The sequence below is a fragment of the Mauremys mutica genome, chromosome 1 (assembly GCF_020497125.1).
Source record: "Mauremys mutica isolate MM-2020 ecotype Southern chromosome 1, ASM2049712v1, whole genome shotgun sequence".
In the NCBI taxonomy this organism is placed as follows: Eukaryota; Metazoa; Chordata; order Testudines; family Geoemydidae; genus Mauremys; species Mauremys mutica.
The window spans coordinates 265,978,383-266,001,935 of NC_059072.1; the positions used below are offsets into that span (position 1 = coordinate 265,978,383).

Below are 23,553 nucleotides of genomic sequence, written 5' to 3' on the forward strand. Positions count from 1 at the left end.
TGTTGTATGTTGGCTGTTCTTTAAGGATTCTAATTATTTTTTGTTTCTTACAGGGATTCTTTGAGGATGAAGATGGAAAGGAGTATATTTATAAAGAGCCTAAACTCACACCTCTTTCAGAGATTTCCCAGAGACTACATAAGCTCTACTCTGACAAATTTGGATCAGAAAACGTCAGAATGATCCAGGATTCTGGCAAAGTAAAACTGTGTTTATTTGTAAAGCAGGATATGTTATTTAAAACTAAAATAAGTTTATCCCAAAAATCTCATAATTTCATTTCATGAATCTTTAGAAAATCAAGAGTCTGAGTTTGAATAGTCACTATCCTATCCTCATTATGTGTGCACACATGCTGCATATCTGAATAAAGTGTTGGCTATACGGGGTAAGGGGCATGATGGCTCTCATAAAGTATGCCTTAATTTTGAATTTCCTGGCTTATGTCACGCATAGCAATGTAAGGCTTTTCTGTTAAGACAAAATTGAGTAACTTAAATCTGCCTTGTTATCTTTAGGTCATTTGGCTACTTGCTGCCCACACATTGTACCATAGATCCTTCTCTTTCCTATGCATGCTCGGTTATCCTCAGAGGGTTTTCCCCACTTCTGCAGCTTGGGTTAGAGCCCAAATTGATTCAGTTGCAGTGAGAGATCCAGACCACCCTTTTGTGAAACCGTTTCACAGGTTCTCAGACACTATGGGGCACAGATAGGTTTTCAGGTTCTCAGACACAGATGGGGCAATAGTACTACATAGATAAAAGTCTCTGTGTCCAAAATCTAGTGTACAGTAGAGCTAGAGCTCCCTTTGGTAAGCCTAGCTGAGTATTTATTGGGAAAAAATTGATAATTTGCCCACAAATCTCTTTTATATAATTGGCCTCTCAAATTAGCCCTTTGTCTGCTTTGTCACTCAGTGGAGATATTCTCCCTCGTGGCTGAGGGTTCCCAAGATGGTGCACACACATAACAGAAGATCAGGCAGAACAGAGCTACAGCAACCCTCAGGTTGAAAAGGACACCTCATTCATAAGAGGCCATTCTAGGTCCCAACTCGTTCCCCTTAACATCTAGTCCAGAACTCTTGACCAGCAGTTAAGCTTTACCCACCACCAAATTCCAGAGCCACCAGCAATTCCCTCCTAAATTACCACTTCTTGCCTGTCCTCCTCCTGTCCGTCTGACAAGAAGGTCACAAGATTCATTCGACACTTCTCAGCCTGACAAGGCAGCAGTGAGGGTGAAGCTGCCCCCACTCACACTGGAACCTGAATGGAAATAAAAACTCAGGCTAGGACCAAACTTCACAGACCTATGCTGTACCCTCAGTTCTTCACAACCTTTCCAATGTGCTTAGATATAAATGCTTTAAACCTAATGAGGATTTTTCTTACAACTAGTCAAAATTGGTGTGTTTGAAGAGAATAAGCTGTACTCTATCCTTTTTATAGCTATGGACTATTCTCGGTTTTTGCCTCCATCATGCAGTCTAGTCAGAGTTTTCAGGGAAGTATCCGTCTTCCTGTCTTTGTCTCATACTCAGCAAGCAAAGAGTTACCCATAAGTTCCAGGGAAGGGGTCTGAAAACACTGCAGACTTTTCTTCAAAAAAGATTCCAACAGTGTGTCTGAGTGGGGTAGGGCACTGGACTGGACTAGGACCTTAAGAAACTTGAGTTCTAGTCCCAATTCTGCCATTGGCCTATTACGTGACCTTGGGCAGGTCTCTTCACTTTTCTGTGCCTCGCTTTCCATATCTAAAATTGAAATATGGCACTTGACAAAGGAGGAAAGTACCATTGAGTTGTTTAGATAAAAAGCACTGTATAAGAGTTGGGAACTATATTTTCTTTAATACTGTCTTCCTGCACATGCCTCTTCCTTTCAGGAAAAACAGCCACAATACTATACAAAAATTGACCGTCAGAAGTATGTGGGGTTTATGATCCCTATCATCATAGTATTGGAGTGCCTCATAAACATGAATGAGTTTATCATAATAATTCCCCTGAGGAGTGGAAGTATAATTATTGCCACTTTACAGACGGCAAGTTGAGGCACAAATAGATAAAATTATATATTCAGAGTCACACAGGCAGTCTGTGGCAGAGGCAGTAATTTAAACCCATGTCTCCCAAGTCCCAATCCAGTGCTGTAATCACAAAGTGAAATCCTGACCCCATTAAAGTCAAAGACAAAACTCCCATTGTTTTCAATTTCAAGATTTCACTCAGTGGCTTTGTTTGAATGTGTGTAGTGTTGTTAATACTTTCAGTGGGTTGATTTGTCATGTTCTGGTGACATTTCTGGGGTATTTTGTTTTAAGTTTAATTTTTCTACGTGATCTTTTGAATTGTTTTTTTGCTTTTGATAATACACTTTTACACCAATATAACGCGACCCGATGTAACACTAATTCGGATACAATGCGGTAAAGCAGTGCTCCGGCGGGGTGGGGCTGCGTGCTCCGGCCGATCAAAGCAAGTTTGATATAACGTGGTTTCACCTATAACGCGGTAAGATTTTTTGGCTCCCGAGGACAGCGTTATATCGGGGTAGAGGTGTATTTCTCTCTGAGATGGTATGCTATAAAGAACATTTTTAACTAGTAATGATATAACAATAATAATTTTTTACTATCCTTGTACCAGCCGTAGAGAGACAGGACACCAGTATTTGATTCCTCACTTTTGAGTACTCAGTTGTGCAGACTTAATCTTCTGTTAATGTAGCGTCTTAATGGAATTTAATATAATTTGCTATGTTGACACTGCTCTGTGTATGTGTCTTATCTGCAGTCCTGTACTCTAAAAATGTAGAAAATCATGTCACTAGACAAATATACTAATGTTATACTATCACTGCCTGTAACTTTTAAGTTAATAAAGGAGGTTCTTCAGTTTTGAAATCAGTGGGCTCAGGGGTTTCACACCTGGATTTACTTGCAGAGCCAGAGCCAAATTTACTTTGTAAAAACTATACAATTTCAAATTAAAAAATCAACTTTAAATAGTTACAATTTAAATATTTTTCTGTTTTTCTAAAGGTGAATCCCAAGGATTTGGACTCAAAATATGCATATATACAAGTTACACATGTAGTCCCATACTTTGAAGAAAAGGAATTGCAAGAGAGAAAAACAGAGTTTGAAAGAACTCACAATATTCGTCGTTTTATGTTTGAAATGCCCTTTACTCAATCTGGTAAAAGACGAGGAGGAGTGGAAGAACAGTGTAAACGACGAACTATTTTGACAGGTATTGTATGATGGATTTCTCTTTTAAAGAGGACTGCTTTTTTATTATGTCTTCATATTTAGCTCTTGGTGTTTGGAATTCTGTAAGTGAATAACCTCTTGTGTTTTGTCAGGAGAATCCCAATTCATTTCAAGGATTCCATGCAAGACTGTTGATGGTAGCTACTAAAGCAAAATAAACTCAAAGAGTAGGTGTAGGCGAAACAAACTTCTTTTCTTTCAAACTATACATACACTTAATGATGGTATTTTTAAATGTAACAAAGAAAGTCCTCTTATGTTTCTGTAAAAGAGTATTGATCCTATGGCAGTACATTTTGTCATGTGATCCCTTTGCACTCCTATAACTGCTAATTAGAGAATGTGGAGGAAGATGACATAAGAATAGGATCCTACATAGCTTTTACTTTCAAATTAATATTTTTGTTTTGGATAAAGGGGTTCCTCAATCTTTTTTTTTTGTGCTTATCTCCCTTATGCAAAAAATAATAAGAATATGGAAACTAGGGCTAAGAGTTATCCCCATATCAGTTAGGGCTGTGATCTTGGATAAGACACCTCCATGGAAAACCTAAGAATCAATTATTGTGATTCAGCGAATGTCAATCTTCCTTCTTGGATTGGTACTTAATTAGTGCCTCAAGATGTTGTCAAAGATACCTATGTTACTGGAAGAGCTGCTGATCTGGCTGTGTCATAGGATTGAGTTCAGTAGGTTTGCTGTGTCATGAACTTCCAGTATGATCTTGGGTGAGTCATTCACTAGTTTGTCTTAACTTTCCCATTGTTATCTTTAAAATGAACATAATAAACTTCTCTATCTCTTATGGGTGTAGATGTAAGTGGCTGGATTCACTAATGCCTACAGAATACTTTGTGGTCTTTATATGGAAGGCACTACAGAAGTGTGAAGTGTTACATTTTAGCCAAAAGATAATATTTAAACCTGCGGTCCTGACCATTTATAGTAACTAAACTTCTCGCTAGGCTTTGATCTAAAGTAGGATTATTAACCCAAATGTCCTTGTTGTATTACAGTTTGGGTATTTTCGGTCCACTTGCCTAAAAACCCTATGTTTTTTTTTTAAGTATTTTTCATTTCCCATCCAGAAATATTGCATAGGGTTAGACTTGCTACTTCAGCAGTCTGGAGATTTTTCCAGTGGAAAATTCCAGTTCTCTGAAATCAAAACATTCTGCATGAATATATTAATTTCTATGAAACTTTTGACAGAAACCAGGTAGGTTCCATCGGAAACTTGCCTGGTTTCCTACCTGCCTCCTTGGCAGCCTGGGTTCCCAGATCTTCAGCTGCCCTAGCTTCCAGGACTTGAAACTCCATGGGACACCAGGTAGCATATTTCATTTTGGATTAACAAATTATTGTGGGCTTGCAGTTCCATGAAAAAAATGAAGTTTTTGGATTTTCATCCTGATTCAGGATTTAAAAAAAAACAAAAACAAAATTTCAATTTTTTTAAAGTTCTTTTCCCAGCCAGTTCTAGTAACTACACTTGTGTAGCTTGAGAACTTATTCTCCTTCTACAGTGCTTGCACAGCCTCCGCTGTTAGCATCCAGTGGGCCTGCTTGAACCCTCTTACTGCCACATCTTAAGCCAGAAGATATAAAGGGGAACTCTTTCCCAACTGCTATTTTGTTCTAGTTAACTCCCATAGGAGCAGCAAGTGAGAATCTACCAGTATCCTGGATGCTTTTCTGTCAGTACCCTTACTCTATCCAATATGGGTGTTTTTGCTTTTAGTTTTTTAGTTAGATTATTTGAGTTCTGCAGCATTGTGACCCTACTAGTGTTTGACTCCATTTACATAATCCTTCATTCTCCATTTCTATGTTGATTATACACCATGGTTAGCTCACAGGATTTGGGTCTTAATTCTTTTTTCCGAGTCTCCATCTCCAGTTGGTACCATGGCTGACCCCATTAAAAACACCATCTTTAAGCTTTGTCAATCAAAAAATGCTATAATTGTTACTGATGACTATGTATGTTGCCTCGATGAGGGTCACAATGCAGATTAAATACACAGGCATCACTATCACCTTGAATTCAAAGGGAGTAGGAAGGCTGACTCAAACTCTATCTGTTAGAAGAAGTGGTTAATGCCATTTGTCAGCGCTTGAGAAGCATGGAAAGGTCACATCAAAGGGCACCTCAGCATCACTCTCATGGCTAAGGCCAGTGCTGAGTCCACTGGGTCAACATCAAGAGGCTCCTCGATAGCTCTGACATTTGGTAAACAAATAATGTTGGGGTCAAAGCTAAGAATACCAGGAAGGCTGACTCAAAGACCTTTGACCTGGAAAACTTACACTTACTCTTTGAAGGTGACCTCCAGAGTATTTTTTTAATTGAATTTGTGCCTTTTTTCCTATTCAGTTTTTATCTTAGTAAAGCCAGAAATCACATATGTGGTCTTCCCTGTTTTAACTGGAGGACTACTTTGGGACTTGTCTGTACTGGAAAATGTATTGTGTTATACCACATTAACTAACATAGTGGTAAATACAACTTAGTTCACATTCTCCCTGCCCCCTTTGAATTAAGAGGAAAATTACAAGGAGATGTTACACAAGACTACTATGACTACCTCAACAGTTATTAGTTAGCAAATATTATAACCTTGTATCATAGCTACGTGTACATCTATTGAATACATAATTTTAAAAAATAATACACATATTGGTACACCTCTATCCTGGGGAATTTCATTCTCCAGTGCAGTACCTGAAATAGATTGATATAGTAATATTAATTTTCTGCTAGGAAAAGTATGGCTAAGGAGTTTAACAAGTTTAATTTATAATCCTGTTTTGTAAAACATTCTTTGGTGGAAAGTGGCATTTTATTGTATAGTGTGACAAAGTTCGTCCTCTACCTTGGTGGGTCCTGTGCTTATTGGCGGATTTGCTTGCCTCACAGATTCACCATGTGGGTCGGAAAACAGCCCAGAGACCTTCCCTTCTGGTAGAAGCCACAGTCCAGGTCAATTCCTCCTGTGTCTGATCAGGAGTTGGGAGGTTTGGGGGGAACCCAGGCCCGCCCTCTACTCCGGGTTCCAGCCCAGGGCCTTGTGGACTACAGCTGTCTAGAGTGCCTCCTGGTACAGCTGCGCAACAGCTACAACTCCCTGGGCTACTTCCCCAGGGCCTCCTCCCAACACCTTCTTTATCCTCACCACAGGACCTTTCTCCTAGTGCCTGATAATGCTTGTACTCCTCAGTCTTCCAGCAATATGTCTTCTCACTCTCAGCTCCTCGTGCCTCTTGCTCCCAGCTCCTCACATGCACGCCACAAACTGAAGTGAGGTCCTTTTTAAACTCAGGTGCCCTGATTAGCTAGCCTGTCCTAACTGATTCTAGCAGTTTCTTAATTGGCTCCAGGTGTCTTAATTATCCTGCCTGTCTTAATTGGTTCTAGCAGGTTCCTGATTACTCTAGTGCAGCCCCTGCTCTGGTCACTCAGGGAACAGAAAACTACTCATCCAGTGACCAGTATATTTGCCCTCTACCAGACTCCTGTACCCCACTGGTCTGGGTCTGTCACAATAGTTACCAAATTATTACATTTTTATTATTCTCTAATGCAATTAATGTATCTAATTTTAAAAAAAGTATAAACTTCCTTTGCAAAAGAAGTTCAATTTAAGCACATGATTTCTTTATTGCTTCTGAACTGCAATAAATTAGTTCACTTATATGCCAAGGTCAGGGCCTGATTATTTTACATACTGAGTCATACATACTGTTTCCATTAGGATTATAACAAACAGACTTTTTAAAAGAAGTACTGCATATTTGTCATTCATAAGTTACTACGTTGTAGACTTTGACATTTAAGACAGAGTTTCCTGAAGTATGAGGCGCATCTCCTGGAATATGTAAATATTCAGCACCACATGGTGGAGTTGAAGGGGAGGCAGGAGTGATTGGCTTCATTTTCGTGAAAAGAGGATTGGGGACAGCTATGAAAAGTTTGAAAAGTTAGGAATTTGGTAATCCACAAAAGCAATGAAATTCAGAGTTGGCTAACACTTGATTTCAGTAGTAACAGAATCGCACTTCTGAAAATCCCACCCAAAATGTTTTAATAGTCTTATTTGGAATGTATTTATTTATTAACTAAAATGCCTTAAAAGGAAACTCTGAATTTTTTTTATACTATTGCCAAGCAATACTGAAGGCTAATACTGAAAGATATTGGAGAATAAACGTTCGTGGTGTTTTTCACTTTGTTTACTTTATGAATTTGGCAGCATTTTGTGTATCATGTAACAAGCGATTGTTTGCTGTATGGTTGTAGCAATAAAAAGCATTACTAGCAAAATAAAATTTTTTGAAGAATTTTGTAAAACTCCACCAACATATAAACTGTTTAAAATTAGCTTCATATAATCAGAAATTGATTACTTAATCTGTGTTTTTTCCTAGCTATACATTGTTTCCCCTATGTGAAAAAGCGCATTCCTGTAATGTATCAGCACCATACAGATCTAAACCCAATTGAAGTAGCCATTGATGAAATGAGCAAGAAGGTTGCAGAGCTCAGGCAGCTTTGTTCTTCAACTGAAGTAGATATGATCAAACTGCAGCTAAAGCTACAGGGAAGTGTCAGTGTTCAGGTAAGATCACATCCCTACCTGTGCACCAGATCTCTCATATTGCTTTCCCCAACAAAATATGATAAATGAACTTTCTGCATTTTTATCTTTACAAAGTGTCCATTTTATGTGAAATTATTGAAATGTTTCATATAAAAAGTATGTATCATTCATTGTACTAGATTATTTTTCATAACAATCCGTAACAGCTTTTGACAATTAAACAAAGGACTCAAAGCTATGTGACTGACTTGTATGACCATCTTAGCTCCTTTTGGTTCCAGAGCGAGAGGCTGGAACAGGAATAAAACACTAGCTTCTCAAATAACAGGTAAATTAATTCATTTAATTGGGTTCAAATGTTCTGTTCCAACTTAATCGTTATTAGGTTTGAATTCCAGTCAGACGCTTTCTGAAAAAAGAAGCCCAAAAAGTGTCAGAACAGGGAGGGGGAAAGAGTGAAAATTGGAGCAGATAATGAACATAAAGTTTAAAAAAAAAGTTTGCTTCACCCCCGCCTTTCCGCCCTCCCTCCCAGTCCCTCTTCAGGGACCCCTCTCACGAGCACCTCCTTTTACAGGAGGTCCGAACGCTCCTCAATATCGGAGCGATAGAGGAGGTTCCACGGAACGACTGGGGCAAAGGCTTTTACTCCCGCTACTTTCTGATTCCAAAGTCAAAAGGGGGTCTCAGGCCGATTCTCGACCTAAGAGGCCTCAACAAATTTCTAGTAAAGTTAAAGTTCCGCATGGTCTCCCTAGGGACCATTATCCCTTCCTTGGACCCTGGGGACTGGTATGCTGCCCTCGACATGAAAGACGCTTACTTTCATATAGCCATCTTTCCTCCACACAGACGATACCTCCGCTTCGTAGCGGGCCATCGACATTTCCAGTTTGCAGTCCTACCCTTTGGCCTCTCCACAGCACCTCGAGTCTTCACGAAGTGCATGGCGGTGGTGGCCGCCCACCTCCGTCACCAAGGGCTCCACGTGTTCCCCTACCTGGACGATTGGCTCCTCAAGGGGGCCTCTCGAGAACAGACCGCGGAACGTGTGCGAGTGGCATTGGCCCTGTTCACGAATCTCGGCCTGTTGCTCAATACGGACAAATCCACCCTGGTTCCCACACAGAGGCTGGACTTCATAGGAGCGACCTTGGACTCCACTCGGGCCAAAGCCTGTCTCCCTCAGCCAAGGTTCCTGGCGTTGACGTCCATTGTCCGCAGCCTTCAGGCTTTCCCTACGACCTCGGTCCGCACCTGCCTCACTCTGATAGGACACATGGCGGCATGTACGTTCGTCACCAAATACGCCAGGCTTCGGCTCCGCCCGTTTCAAACATGGTTACATTCGGTGTACCGCCCGGCCAGAGACTTGCTGGACACCCTGGTCACCATTCCATTGAGTGCACTTCGGTCCCTCGACTGGTGGCTGAACCCCTCCATGGTCTGTGCGGGGCTGCCCTTTCACCCGCCCCAACCAACTCTGTCCTTGACGACAGACGCGTCTTCTCTCGGCTGGGGAGCCCACCTAGGTCATCTGCGCACCCAGGGCCTGTGGTCACCAGAGGAGCTCTCCCTCCACATAAACATGCGGGAGCTCAGAGCAGTTCGCCTAGCCTGCCAGGCGTTCCGCAGGCCTCTGTCCGGCCGTTGTGTCTCCGTCCTTACGGACAACACAACGGCCATGTACTACATAAACAAACAGGGCGGGACTCGCTCCTCCACGCTTTGTGCAGAGGCCATCCACTTGTGGGAATTTTGCCTGGCTCATGCGATCGACCTGGTGGCTCCTTTCTCCCGGGAGTTCAGAACACTCTCGCGGATCGATTGAGCAGATCCTTCCTGTGCCACGAGTGGTCCATAAGACCGGACATTATCCACGCGATCTTCTGCAAGTGGGGCTTTCCCCAGGTGGACCTCTTCGCGACACGCGCGAACAGGAAGTGCCAAATGTTCTGCTCGTTCCGGGGGCACTCTCCAGGGTCGATCTTAGACGCGTTCCTCATCCAGTGGACGCACCAACTGCTTTACGCATTTCCCCCCTTCCCTCTAGTCCACAAAGTTTTGTTGAAGCTCCGGCAAGACGGGGCCCACCTGATCCTGATCGCCCCAGCATGGCCCAGGCAACCGTGGTACTCCACGTTGCTCAGCCTCTTGGTATCCCCACCGATCACCCTCCCCCTCTGCCCGGACCTCATAACACAGGAGCACGGGACTCTTCGCCACCCGGACCTCCCCGCTCTCCACCTCACAGCGTGGCTCCTGCATGGCTAGATGCCTCTGAGCTACGCTGCTCCGCCCCTGTGCAGCACGTCTTGCTCAGCAGCAGGAAATCTTCCACTCGGTCCACGTACTTGGCCAAGTGGAAGCGCTTCTCGTTATGGTGTGAGTCACGTTCTTTGGTACCCATGGAGGTTCCCGTTCCGGCCATTTTGCAACAAGGCCTTGCTATTTCTTCCCTGAAAGTGCACTTAGCGGCCATATCCGCCTTCCACCCTGGCGAACGTGGACACTCACTGTTCTCTCACCCGGTGGTGATTAGATTCCGCAGGGGGCTGGAACACCTCTACCCTCCGGTCCATCGCCCCGCCCCTACCTGGGACCTCAATCTGGTACTGACCAGGCTCATGGGGCCACCCTTTGAGCCGCTGGCAACCTGTTCTCTTCTCTACCTTTCGTGGAAGACGGTTTTTCTGGTTGCCATTACTTCGGCCCGCAGGGTCTCCGAGCTACGGGCCCTGACTGTAGACCCTCCTTACACGGTCTTTCATAAAGACAAAGTGCAGCTAAGGCCGCATCCCGCTTTTCTGCCTAAAGTGGTTTCGGCCTTTCATACTAATCAGGACATCTTCCTCCCGGTCTTCTGCCCAAAGCCTCACGCATCTCCCCGAGAGCAGCGCTTACATTCCTTAGATGTCCGCAGGGCACTTGCCTTCTACATCGATCGCACCAGGCCCTTTCGTAAGTCCCTTCAGCTCTTTGTGGCAGTAGCGGATCGTATGAAAGGCCTCCCTATCTCCACGCAGAGGATTTCATCGTGGCTCACAACCTGCATCCGCTCGTGCTATGACTTGGCCCATGTTCCGGCGGGCCACCTCACTGCCCATTCCACGAGAGCTCAGGCTTCCTCAGCCGCCTTCCTGGCGCACGTACCGATCCAGGAGATCTGCAGAGCAGCAACCTGGTCCTCGGTGCACACGTTTACCTCGCACTATGCTTTGGTGCAGCAGTCTAGAGACGATGCTGCCTTCGGTTCGGCAGTTTTGCACTCAGCCACGTCTCACTCCGACCCCACCGCCTAGGTAAGGCTTGGGAATCACCTACATGGAATGGATATGAGCAAGCACTCGAAGAAGAAAAGACGGTTACTCACCGTTGTAACTGTTGTTCTTCGAGATGTGTTGCTCATATCCTTTCCACACCCACCCTCCTTCCCCACTGTCGGAGTAGCCGGCAAGAAGGAACTGAGGAGTGGGTGGGTCGGCTGGGGTATATATCCGCGGCCATGGTGGCACCACTCCAGGGGGCGCCCAGCCGACCCACTGAGTTGCTAGGGTAAAAGTCTCCGACGAATGTGCACGCGGCGCGCACACACCTACATGGAATGGATATGAGCAACACATCTCGAAGAACAACAGTTACAACGGTGAGTAACCGTCTTTCCACATAGCAAGGAACCATTGGGCTCCCCTACAAGAATTGAGAGGTAGTTAGTACACAGGGGCCCCTTCTCAAAAACTTCCCCAATAGTAGCCTGGCAACCATTTCAGACTCAAAAGGGTGCACCATCTAGAAAAAGGTTTTGATCCCTAGACAGTGACAACCCTCCCCCCTCCCCCCAAAAAAATAGAAACCTAAACATTTATAAAAGGCCAGAAAAGAAGAAAAAGTTAAGAATCCTGATCTTTCTGAACTTTAGCTCATCCTCTAAAGAAAAGGAACTGTCAGCTTTAGACCATGATAACCTCAAGCCATACGAGCAGGAGAGAATCTTTTCTCCCAGATGTATTTGAGGCCTTGTTGAAGAAAGTGGTGGACACCATCAGTACTCATCCAAAAAGAGAGGATGAGCAAGCAAAGTCTGGAAGCAGGTCCACAAACAAGACAGAATTTTCCATCTCCCTACGCCCTTCTTTGAAGAATTCTTTAGGCAAGAACATATACTCCTTAAGATGAATGTATCTGTGGGTAAAAATGTGAGAATTCTTGCAGAAGTTTAATTCTTTCCTAAAGCCTCATACCTGAGCCATCCTGAGAAGTGGCTTTAAAGCTTTGTTATGAATCATCAGAACTACTCTGGCAACTACTTTTCACAAAGGACATGGTATCATAAGCCTCATCTCCAAAACCACAATGAGTTTCATTGCTAAAGAAAATACTCCCTGGCTATTGTTTCAGAATGGACATATCCGTGGACTCTATGAGGCTGGCAGAGAGGGCCATAGCCACAAACTCTGTAGCTGAACACCAACTTTGGCTCCAACTCTGGGTAGAGGTTAATTACTCTTAGCAAATTCTCTGTGCCTCAGAATTCTCTGGCAGACTCTCATTTGAGGGAAAAGCTTGAATTGGTAATGAACAATAATACAGACAAGCCAAAGTGTTTGCTTCCCCTGTGAGGGCAGAACTTCCTTTCATTCCTACTCACAACAAAGATTAAAGAGAATGATTCCTGGTAACAGAGCATCATGAGGAAACCTGGATCAAAAAGTCAATCCAGACCCTCCTTCCAGTCCAAGTCATTAGTGAGACTGCAACTGAGCATGTCTCTGCCCGGAAATAAATCTACTATTGTGGATATCTCACTTCTTAGAGACACGATTTTGGTCAGCCTTAGGCAGGGGTCTGGGAGACCCCAATAACTGATGCTCTCTGAAGTTCCATTCTCCTCCCTTCCTTTTATACCTCATCCAGCCTCGAGGGAGGGTGAGAAATGACAACCAATGCAATGCAAAAAGATATTGCATCTCCTAGGAGCAACAGAGCCTGTCTCGTAAAGGATGGGGTATTTTTTTAGAATGTAAGGCCTCCAGGGTGGGGATTATCTCTTATCTGTATTTGTACAGTACCCATCCAATGGGTCCTTTATGTGCTATCACAAATATTTACTAATAAATAACAAAGGTTGAGAACCATTCCCAACAAGAAGTGCCCTCGTCTGGTAGTGGAAATAGAAGCCCACAAGACAGTAGGATTCAGACACAAAATCCTCACCACAGATGACAGACTTTAGGATAGGAAGCACCCCTGAAGGACTGCAATAAGCAGGGAACATGGCCATGGTCAAAGTGTCTCCAAAGCATCAAATTCCTAGAGATAGAAATGATGAGACTAGCTTCATAGGACTGCTAATTCACCTGCGATAGTAGAATGCGCTGGTTCAACCAGACAACAGATAATACAATGACCATGGCAGCCACTAGTCATCTGAACCAAACTGTTGGCAGATACATTCAAAATGGTTTCTGAATCAGGAAGTGTTCAACTGATATCCCAGAAGGTAGGCCATCCCCAGAAAGGTTATTTACATCCAATCTGTTGTAAGTAGGTACTTGTGCACTGAAGAAGCAGATCGATGATCTTTGAGAATAGACTATGGCTCGCAGATGGCCAAATGGGTTTATGTACAGGACCCTAACCCTCTTACCACCTACTTTCCTGAACTATTCCTACTATCTGAACTAGTAGAAGAAACAAATATCACCGCTCCCCAAATTAGCCAAGAAGATTGTGGTACTCGGGCCTAATGGAGCTATAGTAGAGGTCATCAATTTCTCTCCCCAGTGGTAGTGATCTCCTATCCCAGGTCTTGACTTTCCAATCTGCACTACCTGAGCCTGTTAGCTTAACTATTGCTCTAGCATTTTTCATATTTTCAGTGAAGCTATGTGACCGGTCTTTGAGAGCCCCTGGTGTCTCTCAGTTCTCATTGACTCAATTCTAGCAGGTGAAGGATCCATTCATTGGTAAAGGACTGTTAAGCATGCTGTCTCTAAGAAAAGATATTTATTGTTACTATATATTTATTTAGATTGCATTATTTCTGGAAGTGCTAGCCAGGTCTTGAACTGTACAGGCCTTCCCCAAAGAGTTTACAATCTTATGCTTTAAGATGAGCCTCAGCAGGTGGGTAAAATGGAGAGAGTGAATGGGGGTAACAGTAACATGAGCATGTTTTTGCATAGGGAAGCTGTGTGCACAATTTTAGATAGTTTGGGGAGGGGGTTAAATAATGGAGATAAATAAGCAGATCAGTATGAGCTCACCATCTGCCTAGCATAGTAAGGAAGACAAATTTCCTATTTGTTGGCAGTCTTACCAGAGATTGTATTTTGCTGCCACCCTTCCCTCTAGGTCCCCCAGGTCAGGATGCATCACATTGAGATGGCAGCATGGGGAAATATATTGATGTGTTGTACCTGTTGAATAAACAAAGGAGTTTTGTTTCCTATTTTATCTATTCAGTACTTTCAACAAACAATAAATTCACTTAAGAAGAACAAACCAACCTAGCCATAACAACTTGTTTCACTATATATGTGTGTAGGTATAAATATATATAAATGCTTTAGCTGGGACAATATGGTAATATAGCAAATCAACTTTATTTTAAATTCTTTTCTCTTGTTTTAGGTTAATGCTGGTCCATTAGCATATGCAAGAGCTTTCTTAGATGACACAAATACCAAAAAGTATCCAGACAATAAAGTGAAATTACTGAAGGAAGTTTTCAGGTAAACTGTCTGAATGTACACTGAATAACTTTTTAAAGACTGATGTTTTAGGCAAGTTTTGTTTTAGTAATTTACTTTAACATTACCAACGTCCTTGCCACACTAACAAGGTATTCTAAAACTAACTAGTAGCATTTGACATTTCTCCTCTGGATTTTGCATAAACGTTGTATCTTTTTCTTTTCTGTTTTTTATACAACTTCAGACAATTTGTTGAGGCTTGTGGTCTTGCTTTGGGTATAAATGAACGACTTATAAAGGAAGATCAGTTAGAATATCAAGAAGAAATGAAGGCTAACTACAGAGAAATGGCAAAAGAACTTTCTGAAATAATGCACGAACAAGTATGTACTGAATCCTAAATACTATATATAATGCCATCCAGGATATAGTCAACCATGCTATAATATGCACCATTACCTATAGGGGAAATATTCAAACTTTTTTTTTCAGTGTTCTACTCTTGCATCAGAAGTCTCCTACTGTCCTGTGGTCACAACATGGTTTTCTCTAATTTTGTCAATAATTTGTCATATTTGTAAATGTTCACACACATTTACTGCAAATGCAAATGAAATAATTTAATATTTTTAAATAATCATTAATAATCAACAAGGACACAACAAAAACCCATAAATTATTTTTTTTTAAATTGACGGTCAGTGAGTAGTCTACATGGAGCTAAGTACAAAAGTTACTGTAAGTGGTCTTTACCCTACATAAGTTTTACTGAAATGATCCCATGTTAATTGTCACAGAGTAATAATTTAATAGAGAGGAGGTGGCTTAAGACTTCACTTTTTAATGCTGAGAGAGGACATTTTTGTTGACTTGAGCCAAAATTTCTTTAAAATAAAAAATACTTAAATACTAAGATTTTTTCTTTTAAGAAACTTAAGCATACATAGTATAATTATGTATAATACCTACATATAAAATTTTCTTCTGAAATAATATTCATTCTGACAATGTAATATGCAGTAAATATTCTGTGTAAGTGTGAACTATGATTTTCTTAGGTATATTAATTATAGAATTTAAATATCTGTCCATAAATCATTTTGTACTCATTTCATTTTGTGATTGGCACCTTACAGTCTTGTTCACAATGTCATCTCTCCCTACAAAGGGTTTTCTGTTCTGTAGAGTGAATTCCATTTAATAACATTCATTGAGTTCTTGTTCTTGCAGAGGAGTGAGATTTTAAATGCATAGAACTGTAAGTTACATCAGTGTATCATCTTTAAATTTTTTATTTCTTAATTGTCTTTAGTTAACGTCATGTTCAAAATGTTATGGTGAAGCTTGGAGCATAGCAAGTGCTATATAAGACTATTCGCACACGTACATCTTCTCTATCATACTTTTTCAAAGAACATTTACTACACACACGACTTTTATAGTGTCACAGCATAATGTGGGCATAGAAAACACATTTATTCTACAAAAACTATAAAAATTGTATTTACATATTCAGCGCCAGCTTTAGGCCGATTCCCCAGAATCAGGCCCCACACCTTAGGCGCCTTTTTAATTTTTTTACATACCCGGCAGGAGTCCGGGTCTTCAGCGGCACTGCAGCGGCAGGGGGTCCGGACCGAGTGAAGGACCCCTCGCCACCGAAGTGCTGCCGAAGACCTGGACCGTGGCCGGGTATTCGAATCGGGCCCCACAGTTCCTAAAGCCGGCCCTGTACATATTGGCATAAATGTATATGACCTTACAACAGATCTAGAGTGAAATTTTTTCCCTGCTACAAAGAGCTTATAGTTGAAGGCAGAAAAGACTTGGGACAACAGTGCAAATGAGGACGACTATATAGGAAAGAGCATTGTAAGAAGTGGGTTTAGAAGAAATGAGATTGTGCTTGGTGGACAAAAAATGGGACAATTTGACTAATAATATTTGAACCTGATGTGGTAAAAGGCAGGAATCCAGTGGAGAAGTTCAAAAAGAGGGATAATATGGCTTTAATGACAGGTGTTGACTGAGCAGCAGCATATTTTGGATAAGATAACGGAGGTATATGTGAGACATAGGAGGCCATAGAGAAGAGCATTACAATAATAAGAGGAAAATGGCAAAGATGTGGACAAATGCTTTAGCAATGGCAATGGGGAGGGAAAGGCTGTATGTTAATATTACATAGGAAGAAATAATAGGACATAATGAGAACTTGAATGTGGTCAAGAGGATGGAGGAGATTGAGGAATCTAAAATAACACTGCAGTTAAAAGTCTAGAAAGATGATAGCATTTTAGCAACATGAGCGAGAGGAGGGATTATAGAGATGTTAAGCAGAACTAGGAAAAAATTGGTTTAAGATGAGTGCAGGACGTTAGGAGTAGATGTTTGAGAAACAGACATGGGGCATGAGGATAAAATTGATTCCCTTACATAGTTTCCCTTCCTGTGATTGTGAAACCTGATACATGATCTACTGTAAGGCTGCAGTAATGTACACTACTGTCATCATATTGCCAGTATGTCCTTCTTATACAAATATGATACATTAGAAAATGTGCTAATTCAGTTAAATGTTAGTTAAAAGTGAAATGAGTCATTCTTTACAAGTTTTAAATTAAATTTCAACATTTGAAGGTCCTTATTGAGAAATAAAATTACAGTGTAAATTTAAATTTTAATTACAAATTATAATTCACAGGAAACCTTTTATCTGGAATTCATTTTGAATTCTTTAAAAAATAGATTTTATATGACTGTACCTTATTTCTATAGTTCAGAAATTCACAGAACATTTCAGCAATTTAATTTTTGTTCTGCAGGCAATGAAAAAGCAAATTAATATCAACTGCCCTAAATAATTAGTGTAGAGATTAAACAGTTGATTGCAAGAAACTTTAAATGTTATATGAAGGGGTTTTTTATATACAAATGAATCTTAACAGACTTCTCTCTTTCTCTCCTCTGCTGCTCGCAAACATGATCAGATGGGATGGTAATATTTTTTGTTTCTGATTTCAGGGTCTCTCTCTAGTTTTGTATAATTCCTTTTTACAACTGTAGCACAGGATGAACACTTTGCTTCGTGGCACAAAACTGACTTGATTTAGGAATAGACTTTAGGTCTCTTTAATCCTTTTTCCTACATCCGAAGTATATTATGGAGTCAGAGTGGCCATTTCTCACTGTGTAAGATCTCTTTTTTGAGAGTCCATAGGCACCATCCTGAGGAATATGCTGTTCCACACTCCTGGTATGGAAATAACACAGCCATTAGGGAAGAAGAGAACCTAGTTTCAGAGGGAGAATGGTGGAAGAGCAGCCCTAGTGGCAAAGCACAGCAAGGGTTTTGAATGATTAACAAAGCTTTTGTATTAGCATTTTTTTATATTTATCATTGAAATTGTCCATAATTCTTTCTCTGACAACAGTCAAGAGTAAAACTTTTTTGTGTTTGGCTGAGACGTGAATGGTCTACAAATGGACTTTCATTTTTATAATGCCCACTGTCTGTCTGCATTTTTCCAAACTAGCTGAGATTTGATGATTGCTTCCTCCTTCCATCAGAGTTATTTCTATTGTTAACTTGTGAAAGGGGAGCTGTCTGAGTCTCAGCGAGCAAGAAAAGTGTAATCATTTAATTAGGAAGGTGTATCATCTGATGATGTAGCAAGATTTAGCACCCAATGCAATACTAGAATTGGATTCCTGGGAATAATGTTAACCACCACAAAAGAGAAAATTGTATGCCATTGAAGACAATATGAAAAATAGACTAGATAAATTGTACATTCTGAAAATACCCCACTATTTTATTGAGTTTATTTAATTATTTTATACGTGATTTTGTGTACCTGTGATCAGTTTTTGGGTAAAGTTATAGCTCTGTTTATTTTCCATTTAAGATTGTTCCTGTTGAAGAAAAGACCAGTGTTATGTCTAATTCACTACACATTTTCAACGCCATAAGTGGAACTCCAACAAGCACAGCAGTTCATGGGATTCCCAGTTCTTCTTCAGTTGCATGAGTGTTTTGTAAAGGAAAGTAATTTTTCTTAATATATGCATGGATTTGCTTTATTATTTGCACACTCAGGATGATTTTAAAGCTAAATATTGGACACGTGCAAGCCATGTAAATTAGCACACTAAAACACTGAGCACACTAAATCTCGGGACAGGCGGGAATAAACAATAGTGGTGGTAGACTTCTAAAATAAATAGAAAGGTGAGCATATATTTTTAAATTTTGCTGGCAATATTAAAAGTTTTCATGTCTTTGCAGAGGTCTGTCTTGGGAACTTTTATGATAGTTAATTTCTCTTTTTCCTTAGAAAGTATTATTAAAATGAATGGCACATTACAAAAAGGTGGTGTAGAATGTACATTTGCAGATATATAATATTCAGATGTTCTTTTTATGTATGGCACATACAGATTGATTCCAAGTTCAAGAACTATTTTGGGACTAGATCGAGACACTAATTTTTTTTTTTTAATTTAATGGAACTGACACTAGTAGCTTTTGTACCATTGACAAATTGTTGTGCTCCATTTTATACCTTGTCGGCATATTGAAAGTATGTGAGCTTAAAGCTGATGGAAAAATTAAGTACAACCAAAGGTCTGTATTAATGAACACCAAGCACCAAGTTACACTAGAATATAAGTAGTGGTAAACTGATTTGTACATATTGTTGTTAATACAGTCCATAGATTCTGTACATAAATGTATTACATTTCTAAACAATTTTTAAATAGTCATAGCAGCTCTCAAGCCTTCTGCTTTAAATTTAATTGTGACATATTTGTGCTCATTCCAAGTATATGCTATATACAGTTTGTTTATTCTTGTATATAAATAAGTGCAATATGAAGATGTATACAGTCTTTGCTATGTTAGGTTTATACACTGTTTTGAAAAAAATCATCACTTTTGCCAAAGCAATGGAATACAAAATAGGTGATCATATTCTGTTAATGGTGGTGTAATTTAAAGCTTTTACCATATTATTGTTCTTTTAAGACACTAATTTAGTAATTTTATATTTGGGGAAATAAAGGTTTTAAATTTTATTTAACTGGAAGCACTGTCCTGCTGTAATTAAACATTCTGTACTACATCTGTATTAAAAAAAAGTAGCTAATTTCTCTACGATGTGTTCTGGGTTCTATTATTTTATAGTTTATACATTAAGGAGCAAGAACTAAAAAAATTCACTCATACAAAATTAGATTATTGCCATTAAAATATGACAAATACAATATGGAAGTTCTATGAATTATTTCTCTACAGTGGTGTTATTACCTGTGGTATACTCCTACACATTCATTATTGTTAGTTTATTACCTCCATAGAAATTCTGCTCACTGAAGCAGTCCTTTCATGAATCCATCCAAAAAATACTTGTAGTAATAACTTACGCTGCCCTTAAAGTAAATTAGTTCCATTGACCCCTCCGCCAAAAAAAAAAATTTTTTTTTCATCAAGCAATACTTAAGAAATTTTCCTCATCCTTACAGCATGGATGTGGTGACATTTTCATTAGTAAGGGGTGAATATCTATTGTCATTGTTTGCCAATGGTATTTGAAGAGACATCATTTTTGTTTTATATCACTAATACATAGTAAGTATTGGCTCTCATGGTATTTAGGTGAAATTCTGAATAACACTGCTTCAAATATATTGTTGAAAGATACGTATTTGCAAAAAAGGGGGGGTTGTTTTACTTTAAAAAGGGAAATAGCTAGGGAAGTAAAAAGGGTAGTGGCTAGTGAACACTTGAGGCTGTAGCAAGACAGACTTCTTTCTTATGAGTCCTCCGTCTTTGTATCAGTCATCTGTGGATATGGGAACCCCTTATAGATATGTGTAGCTACCCTCAAAACTCATTTTATGTGTTGGGAAAATGTCCCTTCAAAAAAAATTGTTTAGGAAGTCTACCAGTGAAAATGTTTCAATGAATTTCATTTAAAAAAAAAATTACCTGCAGGATTTATGATTCAAACCAGGGGTAGGCAACCTATGGCACGTGTGCCAAAGGCGGCACACGAGCTGATTCAGTGGCATTCACACTGCCCGGGTCCTGACCACCAGTCCAGGGGGCTCTACATTTTAACTTAATTTTAAATGAAGCTTCTTAAACACGTTAAAATGTATTACTGGCATGCGAAACCTTAAATCAGAGTGAATAAATGAAGACTTGTCACAGCACTTCTGAAAGGTTGCTGACCCCCGATTCAAACAATGCAGCAACCTCAATATATGAAAACTAAAAAATTAATTAAGATTTGATTGTAAACAAAAGTGAGATAAATTAGTCTCACTGCCCAAGATGGCTATACTATACAAAAGGAAGGAAAGAGCATAAACGGTGAAAAGTAAATTTAGATCTTTTTACTTTTGTTTTTACAATCTACATTACACAGGGGAAGAAACCATTTAAATTGTTGGTGTAACTTTTTTTTTTAAGGGAGGATTGACTACTAAACAATAGGGCAAAGATGCATTAAAATCTTTTAACCTGGTCTTTTTTTTTTCCCAAGCCTCTTACTGTCAAAGAACCTGTGAGTGTCCTTTTAGTTTAGATGAGCTTTACAAATAAGTGTTCTCTCTCATTCTTTTCTAATACCCAACTGAGGGCATTCTTAAGAATTGACCATCTTACAATTACATGTTATAAAAAATATTGTAAAACTAGAACTTGAACTAGCACGTATTAAAGATTCCCAAAAGTTAAGAAGGAATATAACTTATAATGTACTCTAAAGTCAGAAGAGAAACAAAATGCAAACTTGTTGCTTGGCAATTATAAAATCCTGAAAGGTGAGAGAGATTCATATTTGAAATAGACATATCAGTGTTACTTCTACTGGTTCTTTGATTTTTATTTTTAAATTAAATCTCTCCTAGATATGATAAAAATCTTTATTAGAATCTACAGGCTACCAAAGTGACTTGGCTTTTCACTTGGTTGACACAAGAGCTGCAGCCTTAGTCAAGCATAACAATATTTTCACAAGATATATTATTAGAGGCTGAAGTATCTGAGAGTAGCCACAATATCCATTTTTTTTGTTTCTTTAAAAGACAAATTAATTTCTCTTATGTGCCTACAGAAATGTTCTGAAAATTAGTTACTCCCAATCACCTTTTGAAATTCCTTCTTACAATGTATTAACTTTATTGATAATAAAGCCATAGGAAGCATCCTTTAAAATGCAGCTCAGAAACCGTCATAAAATTCCTTTTCCAGTATGTTTTAAACACACTGTAATAACTTTTTTTCATATATAATAATAAAAATAGTGCACTTCATTTACGTGGAGCCTCTCCATGTGCAACTCACATACTGTACAGTCTAATAGTCAAATCCTGTAACAGGAAAAAATCATACCCCCCCCAAACCTCCAAATCATTGAGCTGTGCAGTATCTCTTAGGGAATGTCACAGCAAATGAGCTGTGGTGCTTTACTTCTTAGGGAGAAGACTATTCAACAAGTCATGAGCTGCAGAAGCAAACTATTATGGCTGAGTTGTGGTATTTCAGGCCTTTGCTTTTCTTTGGATTTTGATTTATGGAAGTAAACAAGGCTCGATAAACTCTCATGACTAAAACTGCAGTCAGCCAAGACTGTTCAGTGTCAGTGCTGCCCACATCAGCATAGATTTGGGTTCCTCCTCATAAGGCCATTAAGGCGATCTCCCAACCAAATTTCCATGCATCATTACAAGCAAAGCTAAGAATTGTGTCAAATGTTGGTACATCCCCATACCTGGGGTCTCAGCCTTTGAGGTGGCTAATTTCTATGCAAGTGGCTAAGGCAGGAGGTGCCAAGAGAGGAACATCTGCTCTCTGAAGTGTCTTTCTTGAGACATTCAAATCCAGGCAGTTCCATGACAAGACCTCTGTTTTTTCCCCATTGAATTCATGTGCTCAATGGAGGACAGGAGATGGTGATTCTGGATACTAGTATATGCTCTGCAACACTATCACAAGATCTGCTGTTCCAGCTTTCAGGCATCCCTTTTGCTCTGTGTCAGCAGTTATCAGAGATTGCAACACAATCTGAGTGCTTTTTGCCCTAAGAATTAATACTTCTTGTTCAGTCTCACTGCCATGCCATGGCTAATGGAAGAAGCTGAGGCTTTGCAATGCCTCTTTTCCTCTTTTATGCTTTCTAGACTTTTTAGATTTGTAGGCGTTTTTTGGTCCAGTTTAGTGGTTGATTCCTATCGCTGTCAGGGGAACAATCGCATGCTGTAAGATAATGTGGTACAGAGTGAATTGTGTGAAAAGTCATTACGACCTTGTGAATTGCAGTCTTGTTTTCTGTTCTAGTATCGCTATCAAATAAGATAGCGAATAGGCTTATGTATAAACAAATGCAAATGTTTATCTTCAATGTCTCCAAGATTACTAACCATTGTCTGTTACAAAGGTATAAATGATTGTTATGAATTGCTTACTAATTGAGAGAGATCCGTCCGGGACTAGGGGCAATCCAGTTCCTATGACACTCTCTCCCTCTTGTGTTCACTAGAGAAATAAAGTATTTGATTTTGCTGTACCCAAACAAAAAAGCGAAAACTTAGTTTTTCTTCGACAATTTGGGCTCCCACATACCGAATCCTGCCGGGTCCATGGGGAGGATGCATGTGGGATTGGGTGATTCACCGAGATATCTGGGAAGTCAGGCCACCTGATTCTCCTAATCGATTTTTAGTTAGTGCTCCTGGGATTACAGCTGATATTTGGATGGGGTTAGGGAATCTATGGACATTTTGGCCCTTAGAACCACCACAGCTTCAGTGTATACGGAAACTGAAGCCAGGGGAAGTTGTCACTGTTTATGACAATATTTGCTGGGAGGGTAGTGGTCAAGGAACTACCCTTGACATTACAAGATATACATATTAATCTTACCACTGCTGCAGGCAATCATATCATTTACTGGCCTGCAGATAGAAT

At 40.0% G+C, this 23,553-nt stretch overlaps 1 protein-coding gene across 1 annotated transcript in view; it reads left to right on the forward strand.

Moving 5' to 3' along the window:
* Positions 1-19,791, forward strand: part of DOCK9 (dedicator of cytokinesis 9) — a 309,382-nt gene extending 289,591 nt beyond the window's left edge. Inside the window, exons 48-53 of the mRNA XM_045009174.1 lie at positions 54-200; positions 3,049-3,259; positions 7,709-7,899; positions 14,515-14,615; positions 14,821-14,959; positions 18,485-19,791. Coding sequence (XP_044865109.1) covers positions 54-200; positions 3,049-3,259; positions 7,709-7,899; positions 14,515-14,615; positions 14,821-14,959; positions 18,485-18,607 — 912 coding nt within the window. The 3' untranslated portion in view covers positions 18,608-19,791. The remainder of the gene's footprint in view (positions 1-53; positions 201-3,048; positions 3,260-7,708; positions 7,900-14,514; positions 14,616-14,820; positions 14,960-18,484) is intronic.
* Positions 19,792-23,553: the final 3,762 nt, after the last annotated feature.